At 46.0% G+C, this 20,855-nt stretch overlaps 1 protein-coding gene across 1 annotated transcript in view; it reads right to left on the reverse strand.

The window, feature by feature from the left end:
- Positions 1 to 492: 492 nt before the first annotated feature.
- The window catches only part of QSOX1 (quiescin sulfhydryl oxidase 1), a 78,452-nt gene continuing 58,089 nt past the window's right edge, over positions 493 to 20,855 (reverse strand). The window contains exons 8-12 of the mRNA XM_081915085.1: positions 20,090 to 20,219; positions 11,747 to 11,863; positions 9,001 to 9,136; positions 5,807 to 5,983; positions 493 to 2,339 (exon numbers count right to left, since the gene is read on the reverse strand). Coding sequence (XP_081771211.1) covers positions 1,522 to 2,339; positions 5,807 to 5,983; positions 9,001 to 9,136; positions 11,747 to 11,863; positions 20,090 to 20,219 — 1,378 coding nt within the window. The 3' untranslated portion in view covers positions 493 to 1,521. The remainder of the gene's footprint in view (positions 2,340 to 5,806; positions 5,984 to 9,000; positions 9,137 to 11,746; positions 11,864 to 20,089; positions 20,220 to 20,855) is intronic.

Here is a 20,855-nt window from a genome sequence, read left to right on the forward strand (position 1 = left end):
TTAAAATGCCTGTGCCACTATGATACGACTGAAGCCAAACTGAGATATCTATTAAATGATGATGACCCCCTAAGATCACTCATGGTTGCCAGATTCTTGATCAGCGTCCTATCCCTAAAGAAGAGAAACGGACTCCTGTGTGGCTCGGATAATCCCTTTAAACCATGATCTATGTTTTAGGATGTAATTAGGTGATATCACCATTGATGTCTTCTATTAATTTATGAGCAGAGGGCGATGTTTATGTTAGAAATTTATTGTAATGTATGATGTTGGTCTTTTGTTTTTGTTTTGCTTTGGTTCTTGTCTGTTTTTTGTAAGTTTTGGCGGTTTTAAATTTGGAGATTCAAGTACATTATGGTGGTATGGGAAACTGTCGTGTGACGGGCCAATGGCTGTAATAAAGATCAATCCAATCCAATCCTGTGCCACTCACATATACCCAAAAGTACAGGTGAGGTTGTTGGTGGAGATAAGAGTTCTTACTCTCTCTTTTTTTTAAAACAGATGCAAACATTGGCTTTATTGAAGGTAATTTCACAATGGCTCAGAAGCTTTGGAATCCAGTTTAGTAAAAAGAAATCAAAGTATCTCCGGCGGGCTATCGTGGAACTGCGCTTCTACGCCTAAATTCAAGAAATCAGGACTGAGTTTTCTTCCAGGTAGGAAAGGGCTCAGATATACCTCAAGACACCAGGCACAAAAAGTTCAGCTTCGTATCCGCAAAGTCCATCATGTCACTTTAACCTGGAACAAACCAGCTTTTACAAATTATACAGGTCTCCGATTCATATTTGAAAATAGTCATTTTGCCGCTGCTCCCAAACCATCCACATAAAAGCTCTGCAAGAACCTTGTTACACACTCTGATATTCTGAAGAAGGAATATGCTACATTTCCATGGTGGGGTCAGAATGTGTTCAGCTAAAGATCCCACAAGGCGAGGACGTTTTTATTTTTTAAGCCCATTCACTCCCCAGACAATCACACTATCCATACGTGGTCTGAAATGGAAACCAACACCCCTTTCAACAACAAAGTCAACATGTTGCTCAACAATTCGTACTCCGTTAATAGATACAGAAATGAAACACCCACACACAGACACACTGCGGAAATGGTGGCATAATGAGCACTTGCCGTGGGTGGCGTTCAACTAAGTTTTACTCAGAACAGACCCATTTAAATTAATGAACAGAACTAAGTCAAGCCCATTCATTTCAACAGGTTTTGTCTGAGAAAAACTTCAATTGAATACCACCCCTTACTTCCCTCCACACACAGGCTTGCTGATTCCTTACCTGCCTGTTGCCACTGTTGCACACTCAGTCGGGTCAAACACCACACCACATGTATGTGCTTTTACAACTGAGATACCTGCATGTTTTTTGCATTTGTGCATCCATAAACCAGAGTAGGAATTGTTGCCGAGGAACAAGCATTGTGGGCATGCAGCGCATGCGCACAAACACACACACCCCTTCTCCAACCCGCTATCTGCTGACGCTCTGCTTGTCTCTCTCAGGCTTGGAGGAAGCCTGGGCGGCCCTTGCGGTACCTCATGCGCATGCGGAAGAAAGTGTACATGCCCAACAGGCACATGGAGGAGAGGAAGTACAAGACAATGCACAAGCTGACGTCCAACCTGGAGAAGCCCGCCCCCAGGATGTAGAACCACTGGCTCCTCCTCTGGATGACCCCTCCCTCCTTCTCAGACTCCTCCATGATGCCCACAATGTGCTGGGCTCCCAAGCCCTTCTGCTGCAGGAGCCGCCAGGCGGCATCATAATCAAGAGACTGGTGGCCCCGGTCCTCCATCCGTACCAGCCCAACGTCCCTCTTACTGCGGCTGTGCCTGAAGCCGGCCTGGCCTGCCATCTTCAGCGCCTTGCTCTTGAAGTGTTGCTCGCTGAAGGTATCCAGATCGACAATGTTTTCCTCCAGCTCTTTGGTCTTGGTGTTCATCTTGACGATAGAGGGTTTGTGTGCCTCCAGGGAGCCTGACCGTTCGAAGCCAGATTTCTTCCTTTCTGTCCTCTTCTTCTCTTCCTCAGAGGCCTCTCCATCTCCTCTGCCAGTCTCTTGTCCTCCTCCTTCCAGCTTCCTGTCAGCTTCATAGTCTCTCTCCTCAACATCTCGGCCCTGTCTGACCCGGAGCCCTTTCTCAACTTTCAGGAAGTCCAGGTAAATGTTGCCTCGCGAGAAATGACTCTTGAAGAATCTCAGGATGGCCCTCTCGTCCCACATGAGCCTTCCGTTGATGGTGATCTGGCATGACCAACACAAATTTTTGGGAGGCCACTGGATCTTGGGGAATTTGGGGTCCTCACTTGCAGTGCCTAAACAAGGAAGATAACAAGGGAAGTCTTAGATACTACCATCTGTGCATATTACCAGTAAACTATATTGGAAACTAGCAGTATCTATAAGCAATTTTGCTCTTAGGGCAAAAGGAGGGCAGCAATTTTTGAAAATCAAATCATTAGTTGCCTAGGCTCCGCAGAAGAGGAAAAAAGGTTCAGCTCAGTTTTTTAAAGTTCATTGGAAACAATGCCAGAAATTATTCAGCAAATCATAGTACAATGACCAGAATTCTATATGTGCATGTGAGCAGTACCCCATAGTGCACTCCTAGCCGTGTCTACTCAAAATTAGGTACTATTCAGTTCATCAGGTCTTACTCCCAGGGAATTATGCACTGGATTGCAGTTTTAGTTATGAATGACGCACCTCATGTTTGCTTGATCACCAAGGACCACTGAGCCCAGTATTTTGTTTCCAATCAGTCAAATGCCTCTGAAAAATCACAAGCCCAGGCCATGCAGGAGATGGCCAGCTCTTGTCATTGGTCCCCACACAGCTGATATTCATAAGCAGACTGTGCATCCAGGTATACCAAGTCAGCATTTAAATCCTTAGCACAAACACTGCCAAGACTACGCTAGGAGAGGCAGGGAATTTGCCTTCTAGGTGCGTCCAATTTTCTGAACCAAGTGGAAGGCTAGCGCGAAAGTATGGAGGCTGGTATGCTTTACATGCATTGCATGGCTGTGTTACAAGTTGTATCCTAAATGTGGAATCCGTTGACAACTACAAAGGAACGCCAGCAGTCTGAAGGGAATGTCTGAGACTACGGTGTTACCGCAGTAGTGAATGTTGACAATGGCGATTTGCCCGTGTTCGCTGCGTTGTCTTTATATTTTTAGACAGATGCGCCTTTGCACTTGTTGACAGTCCCAGCATTTAGAAGATTAACCAAAACACGCAGCCACCGAATGCCGTGGCGAAATTCTGAAGAGGATTTAGCACGTTTCAAGTGGCCGTTACCTACCGTGGGCTTGAAGAAATAAATAGGTTTGGGAGGGGCGTTAGGAGAGAACCATATCGGATAAACAAACGTCAGAGGCATTGTGAAGTTGGAGTACATGCTTTAGAAAAAGGGAGATTATGTCCCAGGGGGAGGGAAGAGAAGGTATGAAAGCCCAAGAGGGACAAAGAAGGAATAATTCCTTTGATTCCTTGGCTGGGCCAATGTGCCCCTCCCCTCTGCCACAATCATCTGTCAGCAGGAATCATCCCCTCCTCCCCATGTCAAAGGAAACAGGCCCGGGGAACAAGGGATTGCATCTGTCTGCAAAAAACTGAACATGTGGGCAGCCGTCTCGGGAGGAGGGTCCTCCCAGGGCACGTGTCGGCCTTTAGAAGCCCCCCGCAGCAGGAAAGGCAGAGAAGATTTAGTAGGTACATCGCCACCAGCTGCTTGTTCAAGGGCTGCGGTTGGCCCGCATTTCTGCCTCACAACTGAACTTGTGCGTACGGCAGGGGGTTAACTACCGTATTAGTGATGCATTTGGCTGCATTACATTGCTTCAATCCCTCCCTTTCCAGGAGGCGGGCGGGCAGCTCTCTCCAGAATGGAGGGTGGTAAGGCTCTAAACTGCAAGGGCCTCCAGGCTGGTTAACACGCAGGGAGTTATAGGGACACCAGAACCAGAAATATGGCACATTGCTGGGTGTCTCCAAAGCACGACAGAGTACAGGGCAAACTACTGAGAGAAAGAAAGGCTAATTTGCTTCCATCAATGAGGGGCGATTTATCTTAATTCAGGAACACTTTCTCCCTCAATCAGTCACTGACTGCAACACAACAGAGAAGATGAGGGTATCTTATATTTTAAAAAAAAGGCTCCTTCTTTTTACTTTCTCCAGCTGACCACTCCCCGCTCTCTGAGGCAAAGAATCTGGCAAATCTGTGGGTGCAAGGTAGGTTTATAAACCTAAGCTACAGTCCAAATTTATCAGCAAGTTTTGAACATAAATGTTCTTTCTGAAAAAGAAGCTACTTAATACACTATCTGTTTATGGGAAGTTTCCACCTTCAACAGTTCTGAACCTGTCAGCTGCATTCAAGGTTCCCAAGTATATTATTTTTATTTACTTTATTTATTATATCTGCATTCCACCCTTTATCCATGGATCTCAGGGCAGTTCATGACATAAAAATACAATATAAAAAATACAGGGTACATAATAAAAATAAGAACAAAAACAAACCAATAAATGCCCCCACCAACTTATTTAGAAGTGTTAGATATTAAATAACCAGAGACCTACTTGAAAAGGAATGTTTTCGACTGGCGCCTAAAGGTGTGTGATGAAGGCACCAGCTGAACCTCTCTGAGGAGAGCATTCCACAAGTGGGGAGCCACCACAAGTGAAGGCCCACCCTCATGTTGCCACCCTCTGGACCTCTCATGGAGGAGGCACACAAAGAAGGGTTCCAGTAGGTTCATATGCAGTCCTTGAAGTATTGCGGTAAAGGAAAGCTACTCATCAAATGTGGAGACAGAGCAGCTTTTCTGTAACGCAGGAAACCTGCAAACTGTTGACAAGTTCATTTACTCTGAGATAAGCTGTGGAAGATGGAATTCAACCAGAATACCGAGATTCTGAACATTCGTAGGTTGAGCATTTTCAGACAGCCACATCTTCCTGTTTCTCAGTGCCCACTCAGGAGTGACTTAATGAAATAGCAGGTTTCGATTTCATTTTCAGGTTTCCATGCTTGTGAAACATGGCCCACTTATAAACGCCATCTCCAACTCCTCAAAAGATTCCATCAACGGTGTCTCTGAAAAATGTTACACATCACTTGGGAAGACAGCCAAAGTAATGCCAGTGTACTGGAAGAAGCACAGATCACCAGTGTTGAAACAATGATTCTTCAACATCAACTTCGTTGGACTGGTCATGTTGTGCAGATGCCTGAGTATCGTCTTTCAAAGCAGCTACTCTATTCCAAACTTAAAAATGGAAAGCGTAATGCTGGTGGTCAACAAAAGAGGTTTAAAGACTCTCTCAAGGCAAATGTTAAAAAAATTAGTTTAAACACTGACAATTGGGAAACACTGGCCTGCGAGTGCTCCAATTGGAGAACAGCTTTTACCAAAGGTGTCATGGGCTTTGAAGACACTCGAACTCAGGACGCAAGGGAGAAATGTGCTAAGAGGAAGGCACACTTGGCAAACCCTCACCATGATCAACTTCCGCCCGGAAACCTATGTCCCCACTGTGGAAGGACGTGTGGATCCAGAATTGGCCTCCACAGTCACTTACGGACTCACTGTTAAGACCGTGTTCATGGAAGACAATTTTACTTGGCTACGAGGGATCGCCAAAGAAGAAAGAATGATAATAATGAAATAGCAGGTTTCTGTTAGTCTGCCAATAGGGAGCACTCTTCCATGTTGCCCTGAGACAGACAGACAGCCATCTACCTGCAGCCAACCAGCAGAAGTCCCCTTACCTGCCAAGCGAGCATTGACTCTGTTGTGTCTTGACCAAAGCCAGAGAATACTGCCATCTTTGTTCCTCACTTTGTTCATGGACTCTGCTGCCATGGCCTCGAAGTGGTCTGCGCACTGCCGGCAGCCAAAGAAGTAGTGGATGTACCCTCTCATTGTAGGGAGGACTTCTGGTGGTGCTGGGGGGGGAGAGAAGGGAGGGGAAGGGTAGACCCGTTAAAATGCGAATGGGCAAAACACCCAGACCAACCGCATGCACCCTGAGCCCTCTCGAGCGGCAGGAGAAACGGAGCCCCTTCCATTTCTTCTCCCGCTTCGCTGAAGGGGTGCTGCGCAGCTCTCCCTCTCTGCTGAAGCCAGGAGAGTCTTGTTCTCCCAGCTTCCGCAAAAGGACCCCGAAGCCTTTGGAGCGCAGCGCAAGGTCCCACTGCACTCCAAAGCCTTCAGGCGGCTATCACTGAAGCCTGGAGAGTGAGAGGGGTCGGTGCGCACTGACCCCTCTCGCTCTCTAGGCTTCAGCAAAAGCAACGCAAAGCCTCTGGAGCGCAGAGGAAGCACTCCCTCTGCGCTCCGGAGGCTTTGCGTTGCTATCGCTGAAGCCAAGGAGCCTGCATTCGCTCCATAGGATGCACACACATTTCCCCTTAATTTTTGGAGGGCGGAAAGTGCGTCCTATAGAGCGAAAAATACGGTACTTCACTTCCATACCGTCCACGCTGTAAATTCAAGTCAAACCTAAATGTTTGCAAGCAAACCTCAGTTGCCAAATTGCAAAGTGTTGGGAGGAAAGGCCATTTTTTTCAAGGCGAAATAAGGAGATGCTTAATATTTCACTTGTGTACTACTTCTCCCCCCCAGCCCCCGGCCGCTGGGGTTCTAGGCAAACCTTTGCCAGAAGGAAAGTGGCGTTTTGGGGGGAGTGCTATAGGAGAAAAGCAGAATGTGGGGGTAAGGATTTGGCACAGCTTTCTCTCCAGGTTCTTCTCTACTGCAAATATTATGTTCTTATATGAGAGTGTTGTTGTTGTTGTTGTTGTTGTTGTTGTTGTTGTCAGGTGCTGGTGTGGTTGCTCGAGAGTAAACAGGCAAGACTCCGACCTGTCTTTTCCAGGCTTTATTCTTGGTGCAAACTATTTACAGTGAAGAGCGTCGTAAGTTCATGTCTGGCTCAGTCGCTAGCAGAATCCAGGAGTGGTCGTTTTTTGTACCTCCCCCAGCATAAAAGTCGCGTCACCCCCAACCTTTGCCGCCCCTCCCTGCGCCGAAACCTACTGCGCAGAATGGGCACTGGTAGGGGCATACTTCCCGCCTCTCCGGTTTGCTCAGGCTCACTGTTGAGGCTCTCCCTTAGCATCCCCTGGTCCCTGCCCCTCTTCTCCACTGGAGATGGGGCTTCCCTCCTGGCCGGAAGAGGAACTGCTTTGCAAGATTTTCACAGGCTCCCTATAACACAACTGCCCTTCCATCTCTCGCCTCTGAGCTGACGGCAGTTCCCTGACAATTATTATTATTAACTGCCCTTCATCCAAGGACCACAGGGCAGTTTACAATATAAAAACACAAAAATACATTCCAGTACAGTAACAAACAAAATCAATGCCCTCCACAAAGTTTAAAAGGCCATTCATTGTTTAATCAGCAAGAGGCCTGGGAGAGGCCTGGGAGGAGAGGAATGTTTTTGCCTGGTGCTTACAAGATATATAATGATGGCACCAGGCGAGCTTCCCTGGGGAGAGCATTCCACAAACAGGGAGCCACTGCAGAAAAGGCACTTTCTCGTGTTGCCGTCCTCTGGACCTCTCGATACCTTGAGGTATTGCAGTTTAGACAAAGTGATGGAGGATAAGGCTAAAAATGGCTCAACCATGATGGCTATGTTTTGCCTCCAGAGTCAGGGGCAGTCTACCTCTGAATACTAGTTGCTGGGAATCACAAGTTGGGAAAATGTGATTTTGCTCGGGTTCTGATCCATCCAGCCTTTTACATTCTTAAATCAATGCCTTTACCTTCTACTCTGCACATATTTCTGGCATTAAGTAGGGAGCAAAGAAATTTGGCAGCATAGATAGCACAGGAATGCACTTTACTCAGTCAACTATCATGGTTTCAGAGCGTAAATGCGAAAATCCTGTGGTTTTTTTAAATTAAAATTCGCAGATGTAACAAAAATACAGTTCTGAACCAGCATCCCTAGTTACATTTATTTTCACTTTGGTGTGACCTCTCTGAATGCTTCCCATATGTGTACATATTTCTTCCTCTGAAGTTCTTAAAATATATACAGTGGATGCTCGGGTTGCGAACGTGATCCGTGCGGGAGGCACGTTCACAACCCACAGGGTTCGTAACCCGCAGCACCGCGTCTGTGCACAGGCAGGTCACGATTCGGCGCATGCACAAAGAGCAATTTAGTAACCTGTTCCGGTAATTCTGGATTTGGCGCAGTGCGCCACCCAAAAACGCACAACCTGAAGTGTCTGTAACCCGAGGTACAGCTGTACCTTGGTTGTCGAATGCTCTGGAACTCAGACGTTTTGGCTCCCGATCAATCAAAACCCGGAAGTGAGTGTTCCGGTTTGTGAATGTTCTTTTGGAACCTGAACATCCGAAGGGAGCTTCTTGCAGCCAATCAGAAGCTGCGATTTGGAAGTTGAACGCTTTGGAAGTCGAACGGACTTCTGGAACGGATTCTGTTCGACTTCCAAGGTATGACTGTATAACTGAATATGGGCAACGACACTCAATTTTAAATACCCATTTCATTGCTGTAATTTTTGGCAAAAGACCAGCCAACCAACAATGGGGCGGATAAAGAGACTCCCACGAGAGGTGGCAGACTCTCCTTCCTTGGAGCTTTTTAAGCAGACTTTGGATGGCTATCTATCATGGATGCTGAGACCCCTGCAGTTCAGCGGGTTGGACTAGATGATCCTTGGGTCCCTTCCACCTGTGATTTCTATGATTCTATGGACTGACCCAAGAGAAACCAAAGATAGCCAAGCCGGGGTGTGAATCCAGGCCTTCCACTGCCAAGTCCATTAGCCTAACACATTGGCTGGGGATTAGAGGGCAATACAGATGATAAACTGCCATGTTGTATGTGCTTTGGGGGAAGAAAACGGTACCTGAATTCCCCTGGACATGACTTGGGCTGTGGGTTTACTACAGACCACTGAGCAGGGGCTGCATTACTCACTGTGATGTTGAGGGCTAAGCAGTGCTTCTTGCACCGTCAGAAGATGGAAGAGAGTCCAGAGGCCACAGGGGAAACCTCTCTTGCTCCCTTGACACCCAACCCAGGTTGGATTCTCTGGCAGCCAGGCATTTGGAAGCTGAAAGAGAGAATGCAAAAAGAAGGTGAATATTAGACATCTGTGTGTGTGTGTGTGTGTGTGTGTGTGTGTGTGAATATGTATAGGGAAGTTTTCAATGTTGTTCTGCTATGCTTAATGTGTTTTGTGTCATATGAAGAATCATAGAATCATAGAAGAGTTGGAAGAGACCACACAAGGGCCATTGAGTCCAACCCCCTGCCAAGCAGGAAACACCATCAGAGCACTCCTGACATATGGTTGTCAAGCCTCTGCTTAAAGACCTCCAAAGAAGGAGACTCCACCACACTCCTGGGCAGCAAATTCCACTGTCGAACAATGCTTATCTTCATTATCTTCATACATATCTTCATTATCTATGAACCAATGTTTATCTTCACCATAAATGATATATTCCATAGTTTCTACACTTTTCAAAAATAATAAAGCCAACTTTGCCTGCCCCAGACAGTCCAAATGGAGGCTATGTTTAATTTTGAGGCTAACAAGAAGAAGAAGAAGAGGAGAGAGAGAGAGAGAGAGTACACATGTGTACATACACACACACAGTAAAAAAATATATCCCATACTAAGATTATGCAAAACTAATACAGAACAAGGCAATCCCTGTCTTCTAATTCTAACCCATTATTGACCACTGACTAGCTCCTGGAAAAGAAATATTAGTTATTTAATCCCCTATGCAGGATTTAGAGACTGTTTTACATAATGCGTCCAATTTTGTCCCTCCCCTGATGGAAGGGCTCTTTGATCCAGCACAGGTTTTGGGAGAAGCACAATTTCTGAAGATTCTCCCTTCCCTCTACTCTACCCCGAGTGAGGGGTAGCAGCAGTGGCACAAACCATCTCTCCCCTATCACAGGTGCCTCTGCTGGATCAAAAAGCCCCCCCCCCACCAGCAGACGGACACAACTGGAAACAAACCAATGTTTATCTTCACCATAAATGATATATTCCATAGTTTCTACACTTTTCAAAAATAATAAAGCCAACTTTGCCCGCCCCAGACAGTCCAAATGGAGGCTATGTTTAATTTTGAGGCTAACAAACTTAATTTAACACCCAATGTTTCAGTAACCCCTTTTAAATAGGACAATCTATGGATCACAGAGAATATCTAAGCTAGCCATACATTCATTGAGATTTTAAAAAGTTGCCCAATGAATTTTAATCCTAAGACCTGCTCTCCCCAAAAGTGCTAAAAAGAAACATGAGTTACATTGACAGTGTATGTATACTTTAATCTTTGACAGGCATAGGCAAATTCAGCCCTCCAATGTTTTGGGACTACAATTCCCATCATCCCTGACCACTGGTCCTGTTAGTCCTAGGGATCATGGGAGCTGTAGTCCCAAAACATCTGGAGGGCCGAGTTTGCCTATGCCTAATCTATGAGGAAAGAGATACCACTTAGTGCTCACAGAATTGTAGTTAGAAGGGACCCTGAGGGTTATCTGGTCCAACCCTCCGCAATGCAGGAATCTCAACCTGTGGTCTCCCATCCAATTAGAAACCATATTGGACCCTGCTTAGCTTTGCAAATGTGTCAGCAGTTTTACTGCTGCACCACTACCAGTAGGTCATTTTTTTAAAAAAAGCTAAATCTCTGGGAAGCTTCTAGATATGAGTTCCCCAAAGTGATGCCTGTGGGCACCAATGCATCTCCCTCGACGCCCACCCAATTTGTCTATAACATTTCCCTCTCTCTTTTACCTTTGGCAGCAGCTAAGTTTAAATCAAAGTGATATTAAAAAAAAAACCAAACATTTAAATCTCCTTGATTGTAACCAGAAATAATAAGAAAAAGAGGTTGACTTAAATCCAGAATGTGGCAGCTAGACTGGTGACTGGGAGTGGCCACCAAGACTATGTAACACCGGTCCTGAAAGACCTACATTGGCTCCCAGTATGTTTCCGAGCACAATTCAAAGTGTTCTTCAAGCCCTAAACGGCCTCAGCCCAGTATACCTGAAGGAGCATCTCCACCCCCATTGTTCAGCCCGGACACTGAGGTCCAGCGCCGAGGGCCTTCTGGCAGTTCCCTCACTGCGAGAAGTGTGGTTTCAAGGAACCAGGCAGAGGGCCTTCTCGGTAGTGGTGCCCACTCTGTGGAATGCCCTTCCATCAGATGTCAAGGAAATAAGCAACTTTCTGACTTTAAGAAGACATCTGAAGGCAGCTCTGTTTAGGGAAGTTTTTATCTCTGATGTTTTACAATTTTTTATGTGCTGTAAGTCGCCCAGAGTGACTGGGGAAAACCAGCCAGATGGGCAGGGTATAAATAATAATATATTATTTTAAAAAATAATTGAGCCATTTTGTGGTGGTGCCCACAGGTCCAAAGGCATTGGGGCTATTCTAGATGCACATTCAAGCCACTCAGGGCAATGGCCAGGCCCAATGGATTTGAGCTCTCCCCCCCCCCCACAAGCATGAACTAAAGGCACCTCAGAGCCTGCCCCCGGGGTATTCCATGGCAGACCCGGGGTTTTTTCCACAGCTTAGCGTGGACAAAGTTCCCAAAAGACAGAGCATTTCAAAACCACCTGAGCAGAAAATGGAAGAGACCACCCATGCTTTTGAGGCAGAAGGAAGGCCGGTGAAATATACCTCGTTTTTATTCCTCAGCGCTTCCTCCCATTCGCTCTTGGAAACGTTTGTCTTTGTCCTCAGCCAATAGTCCAGGTTGCGAAGATAGTTCATGATCGGCAGGCGTCCAGGAAAGTACTGGTGTAAAGAAGAAGAAAAATGCAGACAGGAAACAGGAAGGATAAGTAACAGAAGCCAACTAATGTCTACGAAGGGGGTGGCCGCAGACCATGACACTCCAGGGGCCAAAAGTGTATAATACCAATCATGTGGTAGTGCAGAATAAATAGTATGGGGGAGAGAATTCAACTCTTGTGAAGTCTTCTTTTTCACAGACAAAAAAAATTGGATCAAACTTCCTCTATCCTCAGGTACAGAATTCAGTGGTGTAGCGTGGGTTGTCAGCACCCGGGGCAAGGCAAGTAATTTGTGCCCCCTAGCCCGTGGATTTGTGCCCCCTAACCTGTGGATTTGCGCACCCTAACCCCCAGATGTTGTGCCCGGCCCCTCCTGCACCCCCCACGCTACACCACTGACAGAATTATATGCACAGGTACAGAGGAGGAATGGATTATTCATGTAGTTTGCTTCAAGATGGTAATTCCTCTCAGGGCAAGTCTCTACACTGGTACATCTGGTTGCGAACAGGATCCGTTCCAGAGGCCTGTTTGCAACATGAAAAGCCCGCAACCTGAAGTACCGTATCTGCCTGCCAAAGAAGGATAGAACTTTTTTTATGTATGCAACAACAGCAGCAAGAATACTCATCGCAAAGTATTGGAAGACACAAGATCTACCCACCCGGGAAGAATGGCAGATGAAGTTGATGGACTACATGGAAGTGGCGGAAATGACTGGCAGAATCCGAGACCAGGGAGAAGAGTCGGTAGAAGAAGATTGGAAGAAATTTAAAGACTATCTACAGAAACACTGTAAAATTAAGGAATGTTAGAGGGATGCTGGAATGAAGTTATGTGGTTTTAGCAATAATGTTATAAAGGGGTATGTAAAAATGGATTGTTAACAGGTGAAAATGTAAAATTACAATATATTAAGATAAAATATAAAGATAAAAGCAAAAAGGGTAAGGACTTGCTGAAACAACTACTGAACTAGAATACAAAAAAGGGAGGTGTGAGGAGGCCAGGGAAACAAGCAAATGAAAGACAAGACATGGAAAGACTGATTTGTTTTTAACTGTTTTTTATTTTTCTGTATTTTGTTTTTTTCCCTTCTCTTTTCTTCTTTTTATTTTTGTAACTTCTTTGAAACTTTAATAAATATTATTCAAAAAAATAAAATAAAATGAAGCACCGTATCTGCCCAGGTGCACAGTGCGATTTGGCGCTTGTGTGCATGCGTGAAGAGTCACCTAGTCTAACCCCCTGCAAAGCAGGAATCTCAGCTAAAGCATCCATGATGGACAGCCATCCAACCTCTGCTTAAAAGCCTCCAAAGAAGGAGAGTCCACCATCTCTCCAGGCAGGAGTGCAGGAAAGGGTGGGTGGGGGCACGAACCATCATGGAGGGGGGTGACAAATTATCAAGGAACAAATACTGCCCTACTAGGGCGGTTCTTAAAAAAAAGCTTTTTAAAGAAAATGCCTGCTCCAAAGGTCTTATCTTACTACACTAGGGATTATAGAGCTACATATGAAATTTCATGCATATCAGTTAATATCTTGACCCTCCTCCACGAAAACAGCTGTTTACTTAGCTGTTTTCCTTTGTCGTGAAGGCTGAAATTTCAACAAAGCACGTGCCTTTGCTAGACACTTTTTGGGCACCTGCTAAAAGCATTCTTCTTTAAGCATACCTAGATGCTTAGGAAGTTGAAGTCATTTTAATCTTAACATTTTAGATTTTGTATGTTTTAAAGTAGGGTTTCTTGATTTTACTGCTGTGTTGTTGTTGTTTTTGTTTTGGTAAACCACTTGGCAGGTTTTTAAAAAAATAAATTTTATTAAATAAATATAAATAAAATAACACAAGCCAAAACATAACCCATCCTGTAGATTTAAGTATCTGTCCATAGCCGCCTTCTTGTTATCAGAGGCTCAGAATCCACATTCCTTTGTAAGAAAATATGAAATAACGTAAAATCATTTTTGCAGGCAAATAATAATAACCAATGTTTCTGAGGATGGGTGACAAGAAATGTTCCGCACCGGGTACCACCTGACCTTCCTACGCTTCTGTCTCGAAGGAGACCCTTCCAATTGGAATAGTTCCAATATTTGCTGCAACTTATTACCAGTGGCAAGGATGCGGGTGGCGCTGTGAGTTAAACTTGCCAATCAGAAGGTCAGCGGTTTGAATCCCCGCAACGGGGTGAGCTCCCATTGCTCAGTCCCTGCTCCTGCCAACCTAGCAGTTCAAAAGCACCTCAAAGTGAAAGTAGATAAATAGGTACCACTTTGGTGGGAAGGTAAACGGCGTTTCCATGCACTGCTCTGGTTCACCAGAAGCGGCTTAGTCATGCTGGCCACATGACCCGGAAGCTGTACGCCAGCTCCCTCGGCAAATAAAGCAAGATGAGCGCCGCAACCCCAGAGTCGGCCACGACTGGACCTAATGGTCAGGGGTCCCTTTACCTTTAACCAATGGAAGCCACAAACCTATCCTTGGGTTTTCCCTTCTGCCTGCCTGCTGATCACTCTGCTCCAAGTCCTTCCTCCCTGTCCGACTGTTGGAAGCTGGAATTCCTCAAACTTGGTGCGGCAGAAGGCATGGAGCTGCTCTCTGCTTGCATCCAGGTCTCCTTCTGCTTTCCTGTGGGCGATGTGGGAATTCCCTGTCCGAATTCATCTTAGCCACTGCTAATACCGAGAGATCCTTTTGTTTATACTGTATCCTTAGATGCTGCAATAAGCAAAGAAGCCGGCCCCTGCGGGCCAACGGCCAAGATCCAAATCTTGCTCGTAACTCCAAAATAGTCTCCAAGGAACACGCAAAGCTACTTTGACAATAAGTCAACTCAAATCCGATTAGCATCAGCACTTTAAAACCACAAGCACTCCAGGGAGAGGGGGCCAAAGAGCTACATACGTTCAAAGAGGCGATAGAGAGGGGGAGAGAGAGAGATTGGGGGGGCATGTCACAGGAAGGCAGACAGACAAGTGGGAAATTGACAGGTTGAACAGGGGAGGAGATGGGGGGAGGGAAGGAACCAGGAAAATTGATTGGGAGGATGAATAAAAGGATATTAAGAACCCTATGTTGCTATTCATGAAAGCTCTGCCGATATACCTGCTCTGCTACCCAATCATGGGGTGCAACTTGCTCTAAATGGGAGAGCAGCCATTAACTTCCAAATACAGTAGGTTTAGGGTGGCGCTGGGGGTTAAACCACAGAGCCTAGGACTTGCCGATCAGAAGGTCGGCGGTTCGAATCCCCCGACGGGGTGAGCTCCTGTTGCTCGGTCCCTGCTCCTCCCCACCTAGCAGTTCAAATGCACATCAGAGTGCAAGTAGATAAATAGGTACCACTCTGGTGGGAAGGTAAACAGCGTTTCCGTGCGCTGCTCTGGTTCGCCAGAAGCGGCTTAGTCATGCTGGCCACATGACCCGGAAGCTGTATGCTGGCTCCCTCGGCCAATAAAGCGAGATGAGTGCCGCAACCCCAGAGTCGGCCATGACTGGACCTAATGGTCAAGGGTCCCTTTGCCTTTACAGTGGGTTTAAAAACCAACCAACCAACCTAGGGAAATACTCCTTTTCCCTTGATTCCTACCTTTCCTAAGTAGTCTGCAGGAAGAATAGAAGGATCAAGCACTTGCCGTGGGGCTACAGCGCTTCCTCCATTCATGCAAAGTTGCCCCATGCAGAATCAGACTGAAGTGGGGCCAGATGTGGGCAGCAGCTGTCTTAGGGTCTCAGGCTCGGCTCTTTCCCACCCTGCTACCCAAAAGTCTTTTGAAGCAGCAATGTTGGGGCCCGAACCTAGGATGTTATAGATGCAAAGCTATGGCTTTAGATTTTTCAAGCGTGTACAGTGGCTGGGTGCATTGGGGCGGGTGGGAGAGAGAAACACGACTATTGGATGAGAGAAAATCCGAGAGCAATAATTAGTTTAATAGTTGGATCCTAGTAAGACTGCTCCATCTAGTGGCCAGATCTTGCAGCACACGTTGCATCGGGCACAAAACTGTTGCTTTTATCCCTGTTGCGCTTTTCCGGAAGGGTAGCTAAAGAGCCTGTTACTAAATAAATAGATATTTATTTATTTTGCGATTTATATGACCCGACAATTTCATGGCCCACTAAATATGAGTTTACTTGGCGGCATATGTGACTATTTGGTATGAACCTTGTATTCCACAATGGAATTTATTTTATGCCATTCATTTTTTAAAAAAGCTTCCTAAGATTATTATAGTTGCTATTTTATTCTCTCGCAATTTTATTCTTCCTGTATTTATGACTGTTTTCAAGTACGGAGAGGGGGAATCTACAGAATCGGCATGTTGCTGCAATCAGCCCTTTGGGACTTCCTTCTTCCCTGTTAGGGCCAGTTACTTTTAAGGAAAGGGCTGGTGCCGTGATGTTTTTATGGTAACAATCTGTACGTGATCTTATATAGGTTGTGTGTGTCTGTGTGTGTGTGCATAAATCCATGCAAGAATCTTGTAGCACTTTATTGTCTACAAGATCTGTTTGCTGCATAAACTTTGGTGGACTCCAGCTTTCCTTGTCAGAAGAACAAAGTTGATATAAATCCACAGCTGGTAGGTGCACAGGCGTATTTTCATTCTAGGGCCAAAAAAACCCCTTAATTTAAGACAGGGAATGCAGAATCTGTTACCTTCCAATTGTCGATGGATTTCAGACACCAGCCAGAACAGTCAGTGGTCGGGGGTGATGGGGAAGGAAGTCTAGCAATATGTGGAGAGCAGGAGAGAGAGCCACAGGTTTGCCATCCCTTGCTTAAGGTAAGACTTAACAGTCTTACAACTTCCCCCACCCACTAAAAAGCGTCAAAGTCATACACTAGGGCACCTGCTTGCACCTTCCACACAACGTACCGTATTTTTCGCACCATAGGACGCACTTTTTCCCCTCCAAAAATGAAGGGGAAATGTGTGCGCGTCCTATGGTGCGAATGCAGGCTTTCGCTGAAGCCTGGAGAGTGAGAGGGGTCGGTGCGCACCGACTCCTCACGCTCTCCAGGCTTCGCACACCTCTCCGCAAGCAGCGGGAGCGCTCCCGCTGCTTGCAGAGACTTGCCTGTTTGGGGGCTGGGGTCGGGGGAAGCTCGAGCTTCCCCCGCCCCAGCCCCGCGCCTGGGGGAAAAATAATTTCCCCCCCTTTATTTCCCCCCCAAAAAATTGGGTGCACCCTATGGTCCGGTGCGCCCTATGGTGCGAAAAATACGGTAAGTGTTAAGTTGTGGGTGAACATATCAGACGACACAGCGATTCTTCAAACAGCTCTTGTTTATTCACAGGCCAGAACAGAACTGAACTGAAGGGTTCAACCAGCCTGCTTATATAGAGCTCCACTACAACGCAACTGTAACAACTTTCTGTAACTATCCAATCAATGAACGTCACTTTCAATCCCTTATTTGCATATGTGGACCTGAGTGGAAACTATCTACAGTAACCCCCTGCTGGCCCAGGGTGAGAACTTCAGTAAATAACAATAAGCAGCAAACCGTGTGCTGCGGCCTCACATATCGTGAACACCTGCAACTTTGCTTCCATGCCCTCCCTTCCATCTTTCACCCTCTGTCCCCTTACTCTGCAGATGGTGGGGGGGGGGGAGAGGGACACACTGATGCGCAGGGCACTACAGAGGCCCCTTGTTTCCATTCCTGCTTTTATTTGGGTTAGAGAGAATGGCATTCATTTGTAGAGATGGTGTGCGCAGGGGAGAACGGACACACAGATAACTTGATGTGTAATGGTTATATGGGGTTGCTCGTGCGTAAGTTGCCGCCACCCCTGGCTAGGTTGCCTGGTTAAACCTTTTCCTGGCTGGACAGCCCTTCACTTCGTGGCTGTCTCAGTCGCTAGCAGAATCCGTCAGTGGGCGTTTCTTGAACTTCTTCCAGCAAAGAAGTTCTTTGACGCCAAGTCTACGCCTACTTTCCCTGCGCGGAAGCCTTCTGCGCAGGGTGGGTGTGGGTAGCGGAGGACCCGTGCTCTCCCCGCTGGTCCTGGAGCCCCCTCGCCGATTCCCCCATCCGCCCCCCTTTATCCCTGGTGTTACGCTGATTTCCTTCCCCAGCCGATGAGTCCCCTCTCTCCCTGCTGGGCCCTTCTCCGGCATCGCGTGGGAGCCCTGCCTCCACTTCTGGCTCCGATGGCAGTTCCCTGACATGATGGATGTAAATTCTTTTTCTGCACCTATTTTTCCTCCCAACACCACCTGTCTCTTAATGCATCCCAGCCCCATCCTTTCCCATCTCCATTCCCTTGGCACCATCCCTCCTTCTCTCAACACGTACGCCACGTTTTCCGTAAGAGACTACTTAGGCTGGTGACAGGCATTTAACTTCTGGGACAAGGCTCCAGCCAGCCAAAGCCTTGCCACCAATTCCCCTCCTCTCCCCGTTTTGCTTCGTAACCAGAAAAGAGGCATGCGGTGTACTATTTGGCCTCGCGTGATTTATGATTTCAGCTTTGAAACCTCACAACTTCAGACACAGGCGATGTATTGCCACCAAATTGCAGAGAGGGAGACCGCTGCGATATCCCAGAAATATCCGATAGAAGATATTTCCCTTCCCTTCCGGAGGGAAGGAGAGAATGAGATCACATTTCGGGTTGGCAAAAACAGGGACACAGGGTGTGGCTTTAACTCATCTTTTTTTTCACCATCTCACCTCTGGTGTTTGGACCCCTTATCCTCCTCTGCAGGTAGATTCTCTGTCTCAAGTCTTAAGATTATTATTGCCTTATTTAAATCAATCAATAAATGATTTGACTTTGTGCTTCTGCCGCCTGAGGCAGGTGCTTCACCCTGCCTCATCAGTGGGCTGGCTCTGGCTAGTATGTCAAAATACTCATATAACACAGGCACAAAGAGAGAGAGAGAAACTGAAGAAAGCACTCAGAGCAAAAGAGCATGCAGTCTGCAACATTCATATGCAAAGGTCAAACAGAAATGATATGTATCTGAGCTATAACTTAAGAGCTTTCAAAATAAATGTCACAGACTGTACCCTCTTGCGCTTTATGGCCTTTCGATACCAGGGTTTAAAAGATTTATTGTAGCAAAAGAAACAAAACCAAAAAGTGCCTTTCAGAAGCCATGTTAACTCTTCCGTGGCTTTGTTATTACGCCACTCTTCTCACAACCAGAGCAACCCCCTGTGTGATAATCTCAATGGAAGAGGCTTCGGTGGCAAAGAGGGTAACTGAGAGACTGTAGAGAACTTTGGGTAACGCGACAAGACTGAAGGCCGGGGAAGAAAATGTATAGCAGAAACTCTACTCTCTAAATGTTGAAGCCCATGGAATACAAGGTCTAGAAGCCTTTTTTCTTTTTCTTTTTAAAAAGGAATGGAAGCTAAAGTTTTCAAAACTCCAGATTCTGTGCTGTAAAACAAAGCTGATACGATTCTCTCCGTGTTTGGAACCACGGAGATGGAACAATCATGACTACAAACAAACAAATGGGATCTGCATCAAAATGTTGCAGTGCATCTTGTTCCCAGTTCAGGCCTCCTGAAGGGGGAGTTTCAGGAAAGAGGACGAGTTAAAGAACTCACAGCTATATGCTGCTGCCTCTGCTGTGCTGTAATGCGCTAGAAGTTTGCCAACCCTAAATTTGAAGATGTTATAGCTATAAAAATATTGTATAGCAAGCAGTTCTGTGGATAGGCAAGGAATTTCCCTCGCCTTAATCCCACCCTCAAAATATTCCTTACAAATTCTCAGAGGCTTGAGGAAATCGTTTCATATTACTTCTACTTTCCTTTTTTTGTGGTTTTGTTTTCAACAGAAACATACACATCCCATGTCTCAGATTTCCCTCAACCACAGACTAGATTGGTAAGACTCACCCAATCTGGTTTAAGACCTTTGTCGCCCCTCTACCTCGCTTCCGCTCTGTAGGTTCAACCACCACCGACATATTAAGCAAACTCGCAGGTCAAAGTCCACACCCCCCTCAGAAAGACTTTACAAAATAATAATGATAACTGAGAAGTTATTGTTTTTGAGAAAAGAGGACATTTGACATGTGATTTTTAAAGAATAAAAGAAAGAAACCCAGAACAAGATTAGTAGCTCTCACATATCATTTAAAAACAAAGTCACTACCGAGATAACAGGGAGGCAAGTCTGTATATATGCAGAAGCTAAGATTCTTGAGGAAGGAGGAGGAGAGGAAGGAAAAGAATTAATCAGAGCTCACCTTGACCAATACAGCCACATACTGCTTCATTGCGGAGAGTTGCTCTTTCTCGAGGAAATCGTATCGTGTTGCCTCTCTCCTTAGCGTGTAAAGCACTGCCGATTCCACGTCAGCCATGTACAATTTTCTCCTGTGGCAGAGAGAGAGAGAGAGAGAGAGAGAGAGAGAGAGAGAGAGAGAGAGAAAGAAAGAAAGAAAGAAAGAAAGAAAGAAAGAAAGAAAGAAAGAAAGAAAGAAAGAAAGAAAGAAAGAAAGAAAGAAAGAAAGAAAGAAAGAGTTCAACATGGCAGCTACATTCGTACCTTGGAAGTTGAAAGTAATCCATTCCGTTCGACTTCCAAACCATTCAAAAACCAAAGTATGGCTTCCGATTGGCTGCGGGAAGTTCCAGCAGCCAATCAGAAGCTGCAGAAACCCCGTCAGATGTTCGGCTTCCAAAAGAACATTCAAAAACCGGAACAGTCACTTCCGGGTTTCGATCGTTCGGAAGCCAAAACATTTGAGAACTAAGCTGTTTGAAAACCAAGGTACATAACTTACATAGGAAGCATCAACCTTAAAGCTAAATCCAGCTCCTCCTTCAGCCCAGCTGTAGCCACAGGATTTGCAACAATCCACTTTGGAGAAGGGGAAATGGGGAACTTTGCCCAACATCTCCCATTACCTCTTTGGAGTGAGCCTTCAGTAGAGCTGGTGGCTGACACCAGAGAGTCATCCACAGTCTCTGCAGAGGAGGCAGCCCCTATCCATTTGCTGTAGCAAAAAC

Source organism: Podarcis melisellensis (assembly GCF_964234715.1).
Source record: "Podarcis melisellensis genome assembly, chromosome: 6".
NCBI classification, from domain to species: domain Eukaryota; kingdom Metazoa; phylum Chordata; class Lepidosauria; order Squamata; family Lacertidae; genus Podarcis; species Podarcis melisellensis.